The 21,301-nt window shown below is 52.8% G+C and overlaps 1 protein-coding gene across 1 annotated transcript in view; it reads left to right on the top strand.

Moving 5' to 3' along the window:
• The window catches only part of LOC138824468 (contactin-5-like), a 356,854-nt gene that overhangs the window by 209,786 nt on the left and 125,767 nt on the right, over positions 1–21,301 (top strand). Inside the window, exons 8-9 of the mRNA XM_070018361.1 lie at positions 1,127–1,330; positions 19,991–20,093. Of these exons, the coding sequence (XP_069874462.1) occupies positions 1,127–1,330; positions 19,991–20,093 (307 nt within the window). The remainder of the gene's footprint in view (positions 1–1,126; positions 1,331–19,990; positions 20,094–21,301) is intronic.

Here is a 21,301-nt window from a genome sequence, read left to right as displayed (position 1 = left end):
GCAGAAAATTGGGTCATTGAATCAGGAGAACATAAGCTGGGACCCCGAGCGGGCAGCGAGGCCGTGTCTCACGCCCAGACCTTGGCGCCAGAAACCCAGCCCCCCGCGCCCGGTCATTTCTCACCAGGACCCCCCGGCCGCCGTGCACGGCAGTGTGTGGACGGAAGGGCCGCAGCTGTTAGTGCATGCGGCGCCCTGGCCTCACCCACTCCCCGTGCGCCCGTCAGTGCGCGGGGCGGCGAGGCAGAGGGGCGGCGGGGAGGCGTCTGCGCGGCCTGCGCTCGGCAGGCCACGCCTGGCCTGGCGCCCCCTCTGCCTCGGTCCTCCCGCGCCTCGCCCCCAACGGGCCGTGGCTTGAGCGCCCACCAGCTTCCTCAGGCGCGCGCCAGTCCACATGTCGGGCAGGGGCAAAAGGCCAGCCGGCGCCGCCTGGCAGAGCGTCCCGGCAGTGGCTCCGGCGCCCAGGGCCCACGGCGCCTCGCGTGGCCAGGGCGGCGCCTTCCGCGGACGTGGGCCAGGCGCGGACAGCCTGCCCTTAGCCCTGCGTCTGCTCAGCCCTGACCATCGCCACGAGATGAAGGCTGAGGCTCGCGTGCGCCTGGTTGGTACGCTGAAATAGAAGGCAGTTTGGTGCGTGGGGAGAGGGCTTTGGGCCAGATCTTACCACGGAAGTATAGAAACAGCTGTAAGCCAGACTTCTCAGCCAGCACCTCCGTGTGTTCATCCTGAGGACTTGTAAACACAACGTGAACCACCAATCCTAAAGCCTCAGGAGCGACGGTCGCGTGGGGACAGGGTCCGGGCTCTGGGCTGGACGGCGCGTCCAGAGTGGGCTGTGGCTGCATGTAAGTGTTCGTGTTACAAAGAGCTCCCTGTTGAGTATCTAACGCACAGCGACTGCACAGTGGAATCGAAACACCACAGGTATCCATAAGGCCTGATTGCTCTCTAGGGAGCACTCGACTCCAGCAGTGATTAAGTCCTTCATCCCAGAGAGGGACGGGCTGCATCAAGGCTGAGGAGGTGAATTGGTGCAGCTGTACGACCGTCGTATGGACGGTTGGTTGGGCCTTGTCAGTTGGTTGAGTGACCTGTGCCTTTCAGCAGCTGAATTCTGTGTTTTCAGAGATCGTCTACAGCTGGGTGTTCAACGAGTTCCCTTCCTTCGTGGTGGAGGACAGCCGGCGCTTCGTGTCCCAGCAGACAGGCAACCTCTACATTTCTAAAGTGCAGAGCTCAGACGTTGGCAGCTATATTTGCCTGGTGAAAAACACGGTGACCAACGCCCGGGTGCTCAGCCCTCCGACCCCGCTCACTCTGCGCAGCGACGGTAAGTGGCTGGCCTGGCGGCCCCTCCTCCTCTCTCCCCTTCGTCCCTCTTGTCCCCCTTGTCCCCCTCTGCCCCCTCATCCCCGATGCACACAGCTAAGCCGGGGGGCCTGGCTGGGCCTTTGCACCCAATAACAAATGAAAGCAGAGGGCACACGCCGCATTTAGAAACGTGCCAGGTGTAGTCTGAGATGGAGCAGACAGAAACTTTAAGCGAGGACGGTGATGACGACGATGACGGGTGAATGAGAAACACCCACCCTCATGCTCCTCTGAAGAGGAGCTGGGCGCGCAGTCCCCGCCTGACCCTCTGCCCTGTGCTGGGCCACGAGCGGCAGCTGTCACCGCATGTCACCTCAGCTGCCTACAAGTTGAATCAGCAGCTTTTAATAGTGCTTGATACAATTATCATTGTCATTATTTTTTCCAATAATAGGAACAGTTGGAACTTTAACTTTTAAGAGCCATTCGGGCAGATACCATGAGGCCATCTATCTGAAGTATCTTACATTTAAACACCTCATTTGTATTTAGAGACATTTACCGTCAAGCATGGCATTAGGGGACTCACGTGCTGTGTTAAGAGTTGATATGCAGCGTGCTCTGTCATGCAACAGAAATTATCTATGAAGGCATTATGAGGGGTGCTTGAGCATTCTGATTCATCTTGAAGTTTAAGAATGATGTATTTCAATACTGTCATTTGCTTTTTAGAATATATGGTGTTAAACTGTATGACTAGAGCTGTGTCACAAGAGTTTTACTGACAATTTAGTGTGTGTATGCGTGCATGTATACACACAGTGAAGTCTGTGAGACTTTATAAATGATAAAGACCATAACTATGAGTGGTGATATATGCTATACATTTTAGTAGTAACTCTACGGGGTAAGGAACTAAGCGCTTGGTTTGCTCTCTCTGACCTCAAGGAATCTGTAACTTGAATTCATCTCCCCACGCCCTCACCTGTGCTGTTCTCCACCCACCCAGCTGTGGCTGAAAAGGTCGATGGACTGAGGGTGCTTATTAATGAGCTCAGGAAAAGTAATCAGCTGATAATGCATGTGTATACAAGGTGTTTATTTTTATGGCAAGAACTGTGTCAACAAGGAGAGTGTGCACAGAACTACCTAATCGCATAATCTACAAGCCCAGCCCATTAATCCACATTGACTGACACAGGAAGTGGCAGGCCTACTTCCTGGGACTGTCACCGTGGCCCAGGAGCTACGCAGTGGGATGAGGGGAAGGGTTCAAAGTGCACACCCTGTTCCGGGACATGGAGAGGGCCCTCAGTGACGCATGGCGGCCAGGCAAGCAGAGCGCCGGGAAGCAGGCAGAGAGATGCTGGGTTGGTGGAGTGGGGTTACAGTACAGACAGGGCGAAAATATGTCAGGACTTCCACCAGAATCTAGAGAGAGCCCGAGCATGGCTCCTCCCCAGAGAGCATGGCTCCTCCCCAGACAGCATGGCTCCTCCCCAGACAGCATGGCTCCTTCCCAGACAGCATGGCTCCTCCCCAGACAGCATGGCTCCTCCCCAGACAGCATGACTCCTCCCCAGAGAGCATGGCTCCTCCCCAGACAGCATGGCTCCTCCCCAGACAGCATGACTCCTCCCCAGACAGCATGGCTCCTCCCCAGATGGCATGGCTCCTCCTCAGACGGCATGACTCCTCCCCAGACAGCATGACTCCTTCCCAGACAGTATGGCTCCTCCCCAGACAGCATGGCTCCTCCCCAGACGGCATGACTCCTCCCCAGACAGCATGACTCCTCCTCAGACAGCATGGCTCCTCCCCAGACGGCATGGCTCCTCCTCAGACGGCATGGCTCCTCCCCAGACAGCATGGCTCCTCCTCAGACAGCATGACTCCTCCTCAGACAGCATGACTCCTTCCCAGACAGTATGGCTCCTCCCCAGACGGCATGGCTCCTCCCCAGACAGCATGGCTCCTCCCCAGACAGCATGGCTCCTCCCCAGACAGCATGACTCCTCCTCAGATGGCATGGCTCCTCCACAGACAGCATGGCTCCTCCCCACAGTATGGCTCCTCCCCAGACGGCATGGCTCCTCCCCAGACAGCATGGCTCCTCCCCAGACAGCATGGCTCCTCCCCAGACAGCATGATTCCTCCCCAGACAGCATGGCTCCTCCCCAGACAGCATGGCTCCTCCCCAGACAGCATGACTCCTCCCCAGACAGCATGACTCCTCCCCAGACAGCATGACTCCTCCCCAGACAGCATGGCTCCTCCCCAGAGAGCATGGCTCCTCCCCAGACAGCATGACTCCTCCCCAGACAGCATGGCTCCTCCCCAGACAGCATGGCTCCTCCCCAGACAGCATGGCTCCTCCCCAGACAGCATGACGCCTCCCCAGACAGCGTGACTCCTCCCCAGAGAGCATGGCTCCTCCCCAGACGGCATGGCTCCTCCCCAGACGGCATGACTCCTCCCCAGACGGCATGGCTCCTCCCCAGACGGCATGGCTCCTCCCCAGATGGCATGGCTCCTCCCCAGAGGTGACCAGGGTGGCTCCGCCCCAGGCAGGCCTTCCCGCTTGCTTTGCTCCAGACAGAATGGCCCCTGTGACCTTGTCTGACACTGTCATGGATGTGTGCTTACAGCAGGTGCAGCACTGCGGCTTGCATGTCCCGATCAGTGATCAGTGGCTTAGGTGAGCACCAGAATATCTGAGAACACCCAGGGCCACTCTCCACCGAGCACCTGAACCCAGGAGAAGGTGCTCCCAGCCTCTGTTCACAAGTTTTAATTTGTAAATTGTTCCAAGGGGACTTGGAGCCTGCTGAGAGGAATACTCTAGTGTGTGTGTATCCAGAGGCTGAACTCCACAGGAACATAGAAACTTAGTTAGCTTTTTATTAATCTTTGATTTATTTTGCTCCTGTCTCTACGGAAGCCTTAAAATCTTGTATGAAATACATTCAGTGAAAGCATCAGGAAATCACTAGTTTTGAAATAAAATGAATATTTCATTTGTTCAGATATCCTTCACAATCCATCAAATCACTTTTTCTTTGAGCAAACTTATACAAAAGATTGGAACTCCTATCTACAGAGATAAGAATTTTTATCAGGAAAGTAATCTACCCGTGTTCATCTGTTCTCTTACTATGTCCCAAGAGCTTGGAAGAATTACTTCATAAATACTTACAAATTAGATAAATTTTTAAAATATACATCAAACAAGTTTTGTTTTTCAACCTGAAAACCCGTCTTTATACGCATTCTAATCAGTCTCATAGCACGCTAACTTTCGGATGCTCACACTGCGTGTGTGTAGCACAGGAGTGAACTCTGAGTCCCGTGTCCTGTCTGTCTGTCTGTCTGTGTGTCGGCTCCACGCACCCCTCTCCTCCCCTCACACCCCTCGAAACCCACCACCATTTTACTCATCAGATACGGCAGCGTTTCCGCGGTTGTTATTCCTGACCTTTGCATTGTTCTATATGTGAAGTATAAACGTTCGCTTCCTTGCTTTGCGGGCAGAGTTGTGTCCACAGCTGTGTGCGCCGTCCCGCCTGCCCCTGCGCTTCCCGTCCAGCTCGGCGCCTCCGGTCTCCGGACGCCCTGGGGGCTCTGCACCGGCCGGTCCGGCCGTCCCCCGCTCTGTCCGTCCGTCCCCCGCTCTGTCCCCCGCTCTGTCCGTCCCCCGCTCTGTCCGTCCGTCCCCCGCTTTGTCCGTCCGTCCCCCGCTTTGTCCGTCTGTCCCCGGCTCTGTCCCCCGCTCTGTCCGTCGGTACCCCGCTCTGTCCCCCGCTGTGTCCATCTGGTCCCCCGCTCTGTCCGTCCGTCCCCCGCTGTCCGTCCGTCCCCCGCTCTGTCCGTCCGTCCCCCGCTCTGTCCCCCGCTCTGTCCATCTGGTCCCCCCACTCTGTCCGTCCCCCGCTCTGTCCGTCTGTCCCCGGCTCTGTCCCCCGCTCTGTCCGTCGGTACCCCGCTCTGTCCCCCGCTCTGTCCGTCCGTCCCCCGCTTTGTCCGTCTGTCCCCGGCTCTGTCCCCCGCTCTGTCCGTCGGTACCCCGCTCTGTCCCCCGCTCTGTCCGTCCGTCCCCCGCTCCGTCTGTCGTCTCCTCTCCTCTTCCGGCCTCTTCGCCCCTCGGTGACAGCACGATTCTGCTCTCGCCCTCATGTCAGCGTCTCGGCATTCGTGGCCGCGTCCTCCCCGGGGGGCGGCTCGGACCTTGGGCCTCCTCCGGACCGGCCCGCGCCGGCCTCGTGGCCGCGGCAGGAAAGCCGAGGGGCCGGGAGGGGCTGGCGGCAGCGCGCGGGCCTCGCGGGCCGGAGGCCGGGTTCGAGTCCTCGGCACCGCCAAAGCAGAGAAGGCCGGAAGCCGGAAGTGGCGCCGTGGCTCCGGTGGCAGAGCGCTCGGCTGGAGCTCAGGAGCCATGACCGACAAAAAAGAAGCAGCAAGGAAACCTGAGCGAGCAGCGCGGCGGCGGCGTTCTGAGCAGGCGCGTGGTGGCGGCGGCGACGGCGTTCTGAGCAGGCGCGTGGCGGCGGCGGCGGCGTTCTGAGCAGGCGCGTGGCGGCGGCGGCGTTGTTCTGAGCAGGCGCGTGGCGGCGGGGGCGTTGAGCAGGCGCGTGGCGGCGGCGGCGGCGACGGCGTTCTGAGCAGGCGCGTGGCGGCGGCGGCGGCGGCGGCGGCGGCGTTCTGAGCAGGCGCGTGGCGGCGGCGGCGGCGGCGGCGGCGGCGTTCTGAGCAGGCGCGTGGCGGCGGCGGCGGCGTTCTGAGCAGGCGCGTGGCGGCGGCGGCGGCGGCGTTCTGAGCAGGCGCGTGGCGGCGGCGGCGGCGGCGTTCTGAGCAGGCGCGTGGCGGCGGCGGCGTTCTGAGCAGGCGCGTGGCGGCGGCGGCGGCGTCGTTCTGAGCAGGCGCGTGGCGGCGTTGGCGTTGTTCTGAGCAGGCGCGTGGCGGCGGCGGCGGCGGCGGCGTTCTGAGCAGGCGCGTGGCGGCGGCGGCGGCGGCGTCGTTCTGAGCAGGCGCGTGGCGGCGGCGGCGTCGTTCTGAGCAGGCGCGTGGCGGCGGCGGCGGCGTTCTCAGTTCCGCCTGGAGCCACTTGTGACTCCCGTGGCCCGGATTGCTCACAAACTGAAGCCGATGCGCGGCGCGCTCTGGGGAGGAGACGGGGCAGCGCCGGCCTGCCTCGGAGGGTCCTGGAGGTGAGCTCAGCGTCCACGCAAGGCCCTGGGGAGGCGCTCCGCGGGAGGGCTCGGGGCTTGGGTGCTCACGCCGTGGCCGCAGGGCCTCAGCCGTCGGCGGGGCCGGGTGGCGTGGGGGTGCGCGGCCGCCGTCCTCCGTGAGACGCCCCCTGACGGAGCGGGCGCCGCAGAGCGGCCTCGGGGCAGGCAGGAGTGAGACCTCCCGATGGGACTCCAGAAGCTTCCGTGTGCGTGTCGCCGGGCGCGCCGGCCGACTGAGCTCCGGAGCCGCCCCGCCCCTCCGCCCAGGGCAGGGCTCCGCGTCTGCGCGCCTCCCCGGCCTCCGACCCCAGGCGCTCCCCGAGCCTCGCTTCCCGGGCTCCCAGCCTCACCCAGAGGCTGCGGGACGGGCTCCGCACTTGCCCCTCCCCTCCCTGAGGGCGGGCTCCGCACTTGCCCCTCCCCTCCCTGAGGGCGGGCTCCGCACCTGCCCCTCCCCTCCCTGAGGGCGGGCTCCGCACCTGCCCCTCCCTGAGGGCGGGCCCCGCCCCTGCCCCTCCCCTCCCTGAGGGCGGGCTCCGCACCTGCCCCTCCCTGAGGGCGGGCTCCGCACCTGCCCCTCCCTGAGGGCGGGCTCCGCACCTGCCCCTCCCTGAGGGCGGGCTCCGCACCTGCCCCGCCCCTCCCTGAGGGCGGGCTCCGCACCTGCCCCGCCCCTCCCTGAGGGCGGGCTCCGCACCTGCCCCGCCCCTCCCTGAGGGCGGGCTCCGCACCTGCCCCGCCCCTCCCTGAGGGCGGGCTCCGCACCTGCCCCGCCCCTCCCTGAGGGCGGGCTCCGCACCTGCCCCGCCCCTCCCTGAGGGCGGGCTCCGCACCTGCCCCTCCCCTCCCTGAGGGCGGGCTCCGCACCTGCCCCTCCCCTCCCTGAGGGCGGGCTCCGCACCTGCCCCGCCCCTCCCTGGCTCCGCACTTGCCCCGCCCCTCCCTGAGGGCGGGCCCCGCACCTGCCCCGCCCTTCCCTGAGGGTGGGCTCCGCACTTGCCCCACCCCTCCCTGAGGGCGGAAGTTATGGTTTGGACTGTTTAGTTCTCTTTGGAATGACAATCACGGCGGGGCTCTCAGGCGCTCAGACCCTCCTCCTGGGAAATGAATTGCAATCTTCAGAGCTGCTCACCCCAGCAGGCACTGACGAACGAACCACAAACAGCAGTCTGATCTTTGAGTAAAGGTACTAAACCTTGAGTGTAAAATGAGCGTCAGGCCCTCCGACAGACGAGCTGGGAGGTGACTCACCTGCGGCTGCAATTCACCTGGCTGCCGTGTAAACCTGGTCTCTCCAGAGTGGAGGGATTGAAGGGGGGCCTGGCTGCTCCGCCCGTGTGCCTTCAGCCACTCAGCTGTTGCAACACGATGTGTTGTGTGTGTGTGCATGCACGTGTGTGCACGCGCTAGGGGTTGGACGCAGGTCCTTGCGTGCTCTCTCTGCACTTTCACTCATGGCTGACACTCTACTACCTGAATTGTATCTCCAGTCCAGCATTTTGGTGATCAATTGGATTTGAAATCTCGCAGATTTTTCTGCCAGGTCTAGCTTTGAACTGCAGCCCTCAATGTCAGCATCTCTGAGGCTAGAATTACAGGGGTAAGGACCAGCTGCCAGCTACTAATGCAGCCTTTTGAGCTCATCTTTCTTTGTAGCTGTGGAACCATGGGTGAGACAGCTCACTAGCAGGCCCCTCCCCTGGGCAGGTCTGACCCCTACCCCACATGCCCAGCCCTACCTGCCACACCACAGTGCATGGGCCCAAGGATCAGAGTTGGTGGCAGATTTGGAGCAAAAGCTGTGACTCTCAGCAACTATCCTCTGCACCCTGTGAGCCGCCCCTCACCAGGTCAGCACCACCCTGGGTGTCACATTCCGTTCGTCTCCTTACTACTGCTGGGAACCAAACCTAAAGAGTGTGGTTAGTGTCCTCACAGAAGCTTCTAATTATTCCATTGGAATAAATGTTACAAAGGCTGTTCTAAATTTAGTAAAAAAATGTGTGAAATGAGACAAAGCACAAGTGGTAACCCACTTAAGTAAAATCGGGGTTATGCTGATCTTTGAGAATGACAGAATTCATCTTCAGAGAATGTAAGGTTGCCTGTTACACGGTGTGTTAATTATCTGTCAGAATGCCTGTCAGGAGAATACAGAGTCTAATTTTCTTCATAATTAGTAAGGTCTACTTACTATTACACTGTACTGTTTTCTCTTTCAATGTCGATTTACTTTAAAAATGTCAGACTGGTAAAAAAAAAAGTTATAAAAAAAAAAAAAAAAGCAAATGAGGCTGGGCTGAGTGAGCAGCTGAGCAGTGCTTCTGTGGCTTGTGTCCATGCAGGGAGGCGCGGAGCTGCGTGCCAGGGTGACGGGGCCTGTGCACCGTGAGCGCACGCAAGCAGCTGCCTGGCCACGGGTCACCGTTGCCTCGGGCGCTCTTGATTTTGCTTCTGTTTAAATGAAAAACATTTCTTCCAGAAGCTTTTAGAGTTTGAAATTCAGAAGTAGGGGAATAAAACAGATAGAAAAAGAAAACAGTAGAAATAATTTAGAGACTGTGGGCTCAGAAATGGGCCCTGGGGTAGTTCAGACCAAATGCAGCCCGCCGGCACTGGAGCCTCCTTGGCCCCATTATACAACATGCCTCCCAGGCCGAAACTCCACTAAGGACAGGCGTTTAGGTGACTGAGCACGATGCGGCATGCACTAATGAGACTCTACAGAGAGCTGGGAGGAGTGGTTTTCACTTTGGTGTGGATCATCAGCTAAAGTTTGTTCCTCGTGCAGAGACACTCCTGGAAGAGGAGTTTGGTTTTTAGAAGGAATCAGGGTGGCTCAGTGGTAGAGTGCTTGCCTAGCATGCATGAGGCCCTGGGTTCGATTCCTCGGCACCACATAAAGAGAAAAAAACGGAAGAGTGCTAGCCTCGAGTTGAAGAACTAAGGGACAGTGCTCAGGCCCGGAGTTCAAGACCCACAACCAACAACAACAAAAGAAAAGGCATCAGGGCAATAGGAGGTACAATGCTCAGGCTGATAGGAGGCAGTTGTCATAACCTTAAACTTGTATTCATTCTATGTATCTGTGAGTCCGGTAGAGAGCAATAAAAGTAAGAAACAAGGTTTTGAGGATTATATGTTAATATAATTAATTATAATTCAATTTAATTGCATACTTTAAAAAAAAACCCTTGATTTTACTCAGCCTATTTAAGCCCATGAAACTAAGAACCTTGTCAAACAGGGTTAAAGTAATGTATAATGTCAGCAAACAGAGATCTCCAGAGGCATTTCAGAGTTAGGGACTTGGTACTAGTGGAGCATATTCTACAGTGTAGTCCAGTCTCGCGGGCTCTGAAAACCTTGCCGCACCCTTGTAAGCATGCCAGGCAGGGTGGCCGTTCCCTGCCGGGTGCCCTGCTCACTGGCTGCCCGCCACTCCTCCAGAGTCTAGTGCATTTCTCTTCAAAGCTGCTGTTGCTTTTTAATATGAAGTGATATTAATAATTGTATTTATTTGTTGTCAGAAGTCTTGTTCTTATTTTGATTTAATTCTACATAATGTATTCAGTAAAGAGCTAAAAAAGAAAGTGATTTTAATTTGGTCTACTGCTATATATTGCCAGAAAGGGATTCTTTATGAAAAGGAAGACTGGAAACAACTCAAGCATATTGAGCTGTTCCCATCATTATTAGCAGATGTAAGATGAATCTCCATTCCTCAATGCTAAAACCTAAGGTTAATTGCTCTAATGATTAAATCATAAAAGCAAATATATTAATAGGGCAATCTATTTCTTTAAAGTATTATACTCTTGTCCTGAATGCATGCATTTGTCTATCCAGAATAAAAACCTGAAAAATTCAAAATTCTCCCTAAATATATTATAATATTTAATCTGAGTATTTGGAGACATTTCTAGAAATGTTTTCTTCCAAGTCCTGAGTTAATCATCCTTTAAATGTATTTGCAAATTTCTAGAAATGTTTTCTTCCAAGTCCTGATTAATCATCCTTTAAATGTATTTGCAAATTAGTGCACATAGAAGGATATATTGATTCTTAGTTACTAGCTCTTATTATGTCTTGTAGGAGATTATGTGAACTAAAATCATTGTGATCAGAGACTGCTTGAGCCAAAGTAAAAAGTATAATGGCCTAGTCCATAATAACTGTATGTCGCATTATAGATACAAGACGTAAAATAACAAAAGTTTAACAAAACTGACTAGAGATGGAAACTCTGAGTGGTGTCACTGTTCCCACAGAGGCCCCCAGCTGTGGGGTGCTGAGGTGTTGTACAAGGCTCCTAGTCGGAAAGAGAATTAGATGATCCTCAGTGGTTAACAGAGAATATCTGAATCAACATATAACTTGATAATGTCAATGCAGCAAGTAAATGCAGTAAGTGCCATTTTGGAAACAGTCTGCCTAGAAAAGCAGTAAAATAGAAACTGATAGCATTAGGGCATTAAGTGCCAAAATAAAGCCTTGAATTCAATCAATAAGGCAATGGGAAAATGACCAAGTCATTAAGAAACAAAAATAGATGATGAAAATCCTCTTTTTGAAAGATTAAGCTGCGTTCAGCGTGCAGAGTGGATTGAAGAAAAAGATAGCAGACCCAAACATAAGCAAGTGAGGCCCAGGGGAGCTGGAGGTGGGATTCAAACTGTAGAATGCCAGCTGTGAGCAAGAACGCACGGCTCAGGGAGCCAAGCACAACAACGATGGAAGCCTGGGGATCCAAGTACACCAGCCATCAAGGCCCAGGGAGACACGTACACCTGCAGTTAAGATCCAGCACGCCAAGTACACCAGCACTCAAGGCCCAGGAGGGCACGTACACCAGCATTCAAGCCCAATACATCAAATCCAGCAGCAATCGAGACCCAGAACGCCGAGTACACTGTCCATCCAGGCAGAGAATCGAGGCTCAGGACGTCAGGTGTATCCGCCATCACAACTAAGGCAGTGAGGTCCAGGTAAAGGAAAATAAGAAACATGCTCAAGAAGGATGAGAGAATATTCTGAAATTCCTTGGCTTGCCTTTGAGACACACACACACACATTTCTAACACTAAAGAAAATGCCTGGCAGATAGATTTTTAAAAATGAGAAATTAGGTGAAATGAAACCTTCCACTGGCTCTCTTGGCCCACAGAGCAGCCCAGCCGGTAGACCCAGGCACAGGACTGCAGGTGCAGGACTGAGCTTCATTCCTCACTACAAGAAACAGCACAGCGAGGGGACAGACAAGTACATATCATTAAAATGCAATGAGATCGGCAATAAAACCACATTCTGTGTGCTGTGGAAACAAAGCACAGAATGAAATTAATTCTGAAGATGAGGAGATAAAATTTGAATGTGATTGTGAGGCTGAATGCAGTTCACTAAATACTGGGAAAATGCTGAAAGGATTTCCAGACACATCCATACACGACAGCTTCGCTGAGGGAGTGGAGGAGCTGGCGCGTGGCAGGGGGGGGCTCCGCGTCCGGAAGGGGCACAGAACACAGCCAGGGCACCCGACATTATTCTAAAGAACATCACTGAGCAAGTACAAGTGCTTTTGGAAAGAAAGTACCCTCAGAGTTTTCTTAAGGTTTGGTGTTCGCTCACTTTATTCGTTCCTCACACTGCAACTCTGGAAGCAGAAGAAAGGGGAAATGAGCAGATGGAAGTGGGACCTGGGTCTTGAACTGACTTCCACCGTTGATAGGGCATGGGAAAGCTAGATTTCCTTTTGACAAGCAGAGTGAGGATTTGTGAAAACCCACATGTAAAAGAAGAATGTGCTTATCACGCGGGCCGGCTAGTTCTAAGGGTGCCTTCTAAGACATTAGGAGCAAAGCCTGAGGGAGAATTAGGAGCAGTACTGGCCAAGGTAAGGTTTACCGGTGTTCATTAGCAAGGTCCTGGAATGGCTATACACAGTAACTATAGTACAAGACAGAGCATGACAGGTCCTCAGGGATCAGACACCCTGGAGTCCTGCCCTGGGGACAGAGTTCCCTGTGAGGGAAGTGAGTGGTGAAGCACTTTGGGGACTGAACTCCCAGTGCAGCACAGGACCCTCTTTTTCTCTCTCTCTCTTCTGGGTGCACGTGTTGTGTGTAGCGTGTGTATTGTGTGTGTGTGTGTGTGTGTGTGTGGTGGTGTATGAAGTGTGAAGTGAAGCTTATAGAAAGTGGGTGTCTGATGGGTGTGACGACAGAGCATCTCGGAATCTCCAGGGCAGTGCAGACTTGGAAAGTCGCCAGCCTTGCGTCTTCTGCCACCCTGGATGCCGGGAGGGGAGGTGGGAGGTCGAGTAGGTACAATCAGGACTGGAATCCTCAAGCCTTTGAGCAGAAATTTGTCAGTTCCGCAGAGTAGTCGTCACAATTACAAACCTCCCTCATCCTCCTGGCTCAGGCTTCCTCATTTAAAGAAGGGATTGTTCTGTCAACGCCTTGGTGACCCGGCCCTCATGGAGGTCCAGGCACTCTCCAAGAGCCTTGGCTGATGGCCCTTCCTCACGCCTGTGGGCTTAGCCAGCAGCCGTGACAAGCAGTCCTTCTCTCCCTTCTCGAGAACCCCACCCCACCGCAGTGACCGCCTCCGGCACGGCTTCCTACGCAGGCGATCGTCCTCCCACTGCCCCCTGCTTTCCCAGCCCCCACTGCCATGATACCTCTCACCCTTCCAGCTCAGACCACAGCCGCTTACTCTGCCTGTGCCCTCCCCTCCCCCAGCAAATCCCTAGCCCCAGACTGAGTGTTGGACTCAACCATGGCTGTCTGCACAGCTCTCTGTTGATAGACACAAGACCCAAACTCATCAAGCACAGGCTTACCTTAAATTTACCTACCTTCTAACAGCTCTGTCCAGACCCAGCTATGGTAACTCACGTGTACCTCCACCTCCACCTGCTTCCTTCTCTCCTAGTACACCCGAGGAGCCGTGGCTCACAGCCGCCTCACCCAGCTCAGAGGCTGGCACCTGCCGCAGCCCTGCCTCCTGCAGACATGGGGGGGGGGAGTTCCCACTGTATGCACCATCGTTTCATCGGTAAACCTGACAATATTATGAGACGCGGGGCCACCCTTTGTGGACCCCTGCCCCTCCCGCCGGTGGTCTCTGCTCTCCTGCATAGACAAGCCCTTTGCAAGCGTTGTCAGAGGTCGTTTTACCATCCGCCTTGGATCTAAATCCAGGGCTTTAGTGGCCAGCATGTATGCAGCGCTCAGCACATTGCTGATGCTAATGGGCTGGATAAAGGAAATGCGAAGCAATGAAAAGCAAGATGGAGAAAAAGAATGGATGGAAAAGACTTAGCAGAAGCCAAACTGACAGGACTTGAGGCTGGCTGACTGTGGAGCAACGAGCGGTTGTACACTCGGTCTGAGGGAGGGAGCCCAGGGCTGCACATCAGTGCTCGTCTTTTTACAGCTCAGGACTGTTGAATGTCGACCGCTACGGTAGTCCTTTTCTCTCATTCAAAACAGGGACAGCCATGTGTGTGCCTCTCGCGCTGTTCGTAGTAAGCTTGACGTGGCAGTTGGCCGGCCCTGGCTGAGCAGAGCGCCTGGCTCGAGGCAGGTGTTCAGGCAAGGCAAGCTCACGGCCGGCTTGGCCCAGACGCCTCGCCCCTTTGAGCGCCTTGCCCACAGACCCCGCGGTCAGCAGAGCAGTGGTTGACAGAGCAGATCCGGAGCTGGCCGCTAAGCATCTCCAAGGCGATTGGGAGCAGCAGGGCGGCTGGCGTTCTCAGTAAAGAGACGGCAGCTAGTAAACAACCGGTGCAGATGGAAGCCCAAAATCAACTTCAGCAGTGGTCCAGAGCAACTCATTTGTCAGGTATTTCTCCCAGAGTTAGACAAGCCACAGCTCATCCGCAGAGCTGGCAGCGCGAATCCGGGGAGTGAGAGGCAGCCACGCACAAACGCGTCTCCTGGGGGGCAGTCCTGAGCGGGAGAGGTGGGGGTGAACGGTGGCTGAGAGCCTGCGTGCCTGCGGCTGGCCTGGGCAACACGCGGTTCCCTGAAAGGGAGGCGACCTGGGAACCGAGCCCAGTCAGGGCCCCAGCATGTTGGCCGCCTGTGTTGACTGTGGCACCTCCCGGAGTCCCACGCGGCTGTCCCCACCCTGCCCTTGCTCCTCCTGGCTGGCCTCCCTTCGGGAGTGACCCAGGACCCGGGTTTTCACCCAGTCACCTTCAGGGTGGCTTTGCTGCCTCGTTTTACCTAGTGAGAGCCTGACCGTGGACATAGCAGTTTGTAATGCGTGTGGTCACCACATTGGAGCACTTTATCTTTTGAATGAAAGGAATATGCTGGTAAATGTTGGGGGGGGCACTATTTAGAAATCCTAACTTCCAGTTCAAATGAGCAGAATATGTAGGGCGCCCCAGCATCTTTGGTCACGGAGCTGAGCACTGCGGTGTATCCTCGTGCATCACTCTATCACACATCTGTATTGAATCCAGACGGTCACGCATCGCTGCTGAAGCCTGGGAAGAGCTGGGCAGCGAAGGTGGGGTCTGCCTGGAACCCCATCCACACAGGCTGCCCGGAGGCTCCTAGCAGCCAAAGGGTCAAATGTTTTCCTGGTAATCAGAAAGCTTTTTAATATTCACAAATTCTGTTTGTATGCAGACAGGCAGAAAGACACCCAGAGATGCCTCACAAAGTCAAACATTAAAACATTTTTAAGGATTTTGTTATGTATTTGTTATGAAATGGCTACAATGTTGTGAATATATATGTAGAGAAGGTCCTATAATTGTGTAAAGACATTGTCCTCTTATGACAAATTCCTTTTTCTTAAAGGAAAACAGTGCAGACTCTCGCTCAAGATCAGTCTACAACCCTTCCTTACCAAGTTTTGAAACCTTGGTCCATACCTGTGATACTATTTCCATGTCAGAGGAGTTTATATGTTGGGGAAATATATAGTTGCTTTCTCTAGGCCTTAATTTATAAGATCTTTTTTTCTACAATATTGCTGCACATGGAATGGGCCTTTAATAGCAAGGAGAGAGACAGGTGCCTTTCCTTAAATCACAGTGGCAAGAGCAGAAAAGGAGAGTAAGTTTAAAATTCAGTCATCAGAGGAAAGCAATTACAGTGTGCAACTGCTCCTTGACCAATTTATTCTTGATACTTGGAGGGAAAAGTAAATCTATTGGTGTTCTGATTTTTAGAGTATACATAACAATGATAAAAGCACTTTCTCCTAATGACATAGCTCTTCACTTTCCATGTCTCTCTACACAGAGGACACTCGTGCTGCATTTATCTGTGACCGCTCAGGCTCTTCTTCCTCTTGTCAGGAGACCCTTCAATCCCTTTATTACATGGCAGAGACCAGCTCTGGAAAGGACTCAGGGTAGTGTACACCTCCAATGCGTTCCTTTCCATCCAGGCCTTTGAAATTGGCTTTTTATCAGTCATTCATTAGGGAAATGAAAAGAAAGTGGACATGTTTCTCAGTGACTCAAACTTTTGTAAGTTTGAAAGCAGTAAGCAAAGAGAAACATGTTAAATAATACCCCTGCCCTGTGTAAAGTTAGATTTCTCAGTCCCAGAAGCTTGCTGTTCACTGTATCTGAGAGCAGAGCAGGGCAGTGCTTGAGAATCGTGTCCTTCACCTGGAAATCCCAGGTTGGCACGAGTCCTGGGGCATCTGTGCGCTGGTCCTGTGAGGAGGAGGAGGAGGGCGGGGGAGGCTGCACACCCCCACACCCCCCTCTCTCATTTTCATCATCACCGTCCTTGTGGCTTGTTGTCGCTATTTGCTTAGACTCCTTCTTTCCTGACCAGGGAGTTTCCGTGGCACTGTGCTCTGTATTTGCACTCAGGCTCTTCAGTGCAGTGGCAAAAATAAATAACAAGCAAAACATTCACTGAAACAAGTATTGTAATGCACGAAACTCTGATAGCGCATACACTTGCAGTGAATTAAAAGAAAACCACAAGGTACTCATTAAATAATTCACATGGTAATCCGGCCATCACTTTAATGCAGTACACTTCCCCAGGCACTGTCCACCTTCTAGACTCTCCCACGCCAGGAAACTCCCAGATCTGCAGCGGCCAGGACAGAGCCGAACGGCCGCACCCATGCCGGGAGCCCCACAGAACACAGTGTGGCTGCAGACCTTCCGTGTGCCTTTGTTTTTCAACCATGTGAGTCTGGTACACATATGGTAGTCTAGAATTCTAAGTAATGTGACTAAAACCAGAGATACAGGAGGTCCAAATTTGGGTTTCATTAGTGCAACATATAAAAAAAACCCCACCGTTACTAGTATTAGAGTTAGACCCTGTGTTTGAACATGGTAACTGGCTGTCCAGACCCTTCTGATGTCATTATTTCCCCATTCTGCAATATGCTTGGGGAGATGATGCTCTAAACTGCGCTTAAAGAGCTGCGCCTTGGCTCTTCTCAGACTCAGGATAAGTCAGAAAGTCAACAACCATAAAAACCTAGGAGGAGAGGACCCTCCTGTCAGCCAAAAGGCTTCGTGTGTGCGGAGTTGGGTGCACTGGGGTCTCAGCACTCGGGTCTAAAAGCAGAGCAGCCATGGACCGGGGTCCAGGCAGGGGAGGTGCGGGGTTGGGGGAGGTGGGTGAGTGGCTGGACCAAGAGGAGGACTCGCTGAGGGTCAGTGGGGTCGCAGGCCCGAGGACACACACCCAGCATGGGACCTCCCATCTGGAGTCTCCCAGGCTGCCACTCCTGCAGCCTCAGACCAATCCAGCAGGGAAAATCATGAGCAGAGATGCCTGTGACCTGGGAGGCTCATAAACCACATAGCTTGGCTAGGTCCACTGTGGCTCTAACTTAATTATCCCCGTGAAACACAAAGAAAAACTTAATTGCCGAATTTGATCAATTGCTAACATTCTTGCCTCTACTTATGTCATGGCTCTCAGAGTAAAACTAAAAGGAACTGGCTCTCATTCCTTGTAGTGCAGCTCAAATTAGTTATTGCAATCGAAAGCCTCCTAATCAAGCTTTTTCATTTAGTTTTAATATACAGGTTCACTTTAGCTGCTGCTTCAACAGAATGCAAATGTGTTCGTATAAAATTGAGTTCTAAAGGGAGTTGGGACAGGGAGTCAAGATAAATTGCTAGATCTTTGGAGATTCAAACCCCTGTCTTCTGAGATTCTTTGAACTCCAAGGAAAGATTTGCTAAGTTAGGACTGACTTCTGCAGCCTCCGTGCCGGCCCTCTGTGCCAGTCGGTAGCCACGAACTCCCAGGAGACCTCACCATGTGGGGCTGAGGCTTAATAACTGATAAATCAGTTGTCATTGAATCACCAGATTCATGGGAAGAAAAGGAACAAGGACTCTACAGAATCACTGTAAAAAATGTTAAAGGTAGATCAGCAAAGGCTTTGACGTTGGCTTCACTGGAGCAAAGTTGCCCACCGACCAGAAACCTGAACCACCCTCATGTCGGGGCTTGACGTAAACCTCCCCATGCTAGGCACCAACTCTGCAGGGCTCCTTCGGATCTCCTGCTGTGTAAGCAGCTAAGGGAGATGTGGAGTAAAATGGGCATAGTGAAGACTAAAGGGAAAGAAGTTGACACTGTGGCAGCAGGCCGGGAAAGAGATTTGAAAAGGAGATGGAAGAGAGCATCAGTGCAGAAGTAGCAGACAAGTAAGCATAGGTCGCGGTGACCCGGTGCATTGACCATGATTCGCTGGGCCCGCCAGGTTCATTACACTCGGGAGCAGGGCTCGAGTGGGTCTGTTAGCACAGACTTTACATACATGAAGGCTCCCTCACACCCTCCATTGACAGATTACAGCCCTGACTGAGATGGTGCAGTCTTTCATTAGCAGAGCCGGGTCTAGAAGACCAGTTTCTGCTATGAAAATATCACTGATGATTTCTCTGCCATCAGCTTGGCCAGAACAGCACAAAAAGCCAAGATAATCTTCAATGAGCTTACCCATGACAAAAGGTGTGAACAAAAGCGTAAAGATGGCCCTTGCCCACACCCGCTCTCTCCCTTTGTACATGCAGCGATTCGCACCTTGCTGCCTGGATCCCCTCCCCTCCTCAGCCCTGCACCTGGACAGAGGCCTGTGCTCAGGGAGCTCCTAAGAGGATATAGAGAAGGAGATGAGCTCAGGCTGGCCTGCATTGGCCCTCTGTGACAAAGGCCTTGGACTGTGCAGCACACCCCGGCCACCTCTAAACCGCGGGCCGCGTCCCCCCATCATGTGGAGCTGTCCAAGCCTCATTCTTGTATTTGCTTGATGTGGTCAGTTGCTTCCTTACGACGTTCTCTCTGGTTTCACAGTTAGAACTCCTACTGGAAGGCCATCAGCCCCCTGCTGTAACTGTGTTCCCCCTCCCCCACTCCGGAACCACGCCCTCCCTCTCCCCCCCCCCCAGTGTTCCTGCTCACAGCGTCCACCCCATTGTCAGCAGAGGACATGGTGTGCTGTTCTGCCATCTTCACTGGTTTTTCCCATCCAGTCTTTTTCCTCTGTTGACTGTGATTCAAAGTCTGGCTTTTATTCCTTGTGACTTGGAATATTGAATAATGTGATTGGCCCACCTGTCTGGACCCTGACCACACATGAAGAATAATACCACTCCCCAGGTCAGAACCCAATGGCACCACGTTATGTGCAGATCACCATCCACGCCTTTTCCTCTGATGGTCAAGCATCTCCATCTACACTTCCAAGTTTACCTCCTGTCACTTTTTTCACATAACATACCAGAAAAACGCACCCTCCGCTTTTTCTGGCATTTTCCTCTTCGTGTTACTTTTGTATAGCTTCATCTCCCTTGGTTCCTCACTTAGCTCCGTCCTGACTGCTTCGAAGCCTCTTTGCCTTGCTGAGTGGAAGCCCTAGCCTCATCACTTCCTGTCCCGGAGAGGCCCGCATGGCCCTCACTTCCTGTCTGGGAAGTACATCATTTTAAAACAGAGTTTTCACCCTGTCTTGAGGATATGTTGTTTTTCTCTCTTGAGTGCTTGAAATCATGGTATGTGGCCAATTAAGCAGAGACCTCTAGATATCTCAATAAAATATCTTAACATGCAGTGCTTAAAAATATGACTTAATTAATTAATTTTGGTTACCTGTCAGTCATAATGTTCTTACAGCTTCTTTTTAGAGGTCAGGGGTTTACCATGGGAAAGGTTTCATCGTTATTTACATTGTAAGATAATCAGTAACTGAACTATTAGTGCCACCCGTTGAACAATCATCACTTTAAGTATTGAACAGGCACCCGACGCAGACCTCAAGTGAATACCACAATTTCATCACAGTGATTGAGCCTACATATGTTTTTTATTTCAATGCATCAAAAAAATTTAGCAGTAATCAGGCACACATTAACAACCAAGCCAAGGGATTTTCAACACATTTTCAGAAAGAAATTGTAACATTCCCTTTATGCTTAAAAACTATTCTTCATCTCCCAGGTGTGATGGGAGAGTACGAGCCGAAAATTGAGGTCCATTTTCCCCCGGTGGTAGCAGCTGCGAAGGGGACGACGGTGAAGATGGAGTGCTTTGCACTGGGCAAGTAAGTACGTAGCCTGCAGTTAGACACCGTCCTCCTCGGATGGTGACGCGTGGGTCAGGATCATTCGTTTGGGTAGTTTTCGTGTTCCCCAAAGCACCACAGTGGCTAGACAGCTTGTGCCAAAGGACCAACTGGGGGTGGAGAAAGTACCTAGGCGTAGTACCTTCCCAGTCATTTCCCTGGTCAGCAGTGGCTCTCATTTTGCTACTTAAGCATAAAGGAAACCTTAACCTCAAGAAGAGCTTTACATCTTTTGCCTACAATTTCAGTATCATCCTTAGAATTCACTCAGCCATGATATAATTAAAGGAGGACACGATGAACTGTCTGCTTGTCCTGTGCACGACGTAGAAGAAAACGACGTAGGACTTAAAGGGCGGTAGGCCCAGGGAGCCAGCTGCTATCCTGTCCTCCCAAAACAATGGGATAGCACATGATTTACACCACATCCTCACGCCTGCCGTGCTCAGCGACTTCACACAGGGTTTAAATCTGATGATGTGCGGTCACTCGCCATGGTGTTTACAGTGTGGGCATGGGGGCAGGAGCAGGGCAGAGTTTTGATCACACTAGATTGCAGTATTATGATTCATTTTAAAACACTGTTATTTTTTTAAGACGATAAGACCTCAGGGTCCTTTCTAGACTCCATAATTACAATTTGCATAATGCGTCTCTATCAGAGTTTCTAATCACTTAACTTCAGTTATGTGGAGTTAACTCCCACAACGTAACTATGAGGATCTTGGAGATCAGGCATAACATATAAATGTGTTTATAACAGAGGGTTAGCTTGTGGGCATGGAAAATATCAGTAAATGTGAGAAATTCAGCTAGTGAATGGAGATTTAGAAATAAACAGTAAATACCAGATGCTGCAATTTCAGCATTAACTGAAATAATGCTGTTCTCCTCTGATCAAAGTAGAAACAAGGTCATAACACACTAAAAAAAGCAAGTAAGTTGAAAAGCCCATATCTTAAGAAAATGATGTCCATATTCATCTGGGAGATATTTTAACAGATTTCCTAGGAAGCCTTCCAAACCCAAAGATATCATTTAAGTGGATAATATTGAATAAAACCTTGAAAATTCATGTCTTTACCATTTGCTCATTTCATAGTATCAGCCTGAAAAAATCCCCAGTAAGTTGCTTAATTTTGATAAATGTAAAAATAATGTATTCTGACTTGATATCAAAAGTTTCG

This window comes from Dipodomys merriami, unplaced genomic scaffold (assembly GCF_024711535.1).
Source record: "Dipodomys merriami isolate MVZ:Mamm:240054 unplaced genomic scaffold, mDipMer1.0.p SCAF_129, whole genome shotgun sequence".
Lineage (NCBI taxonomy): Eukaryota > Metazoa > Chordata > Mammalia > Rodentia > Heteromyidae > Dipodomys > Dipodomys merriami.
This window is presented reverse-complemented; position numbering and strand designations above follow the sequence as displayed.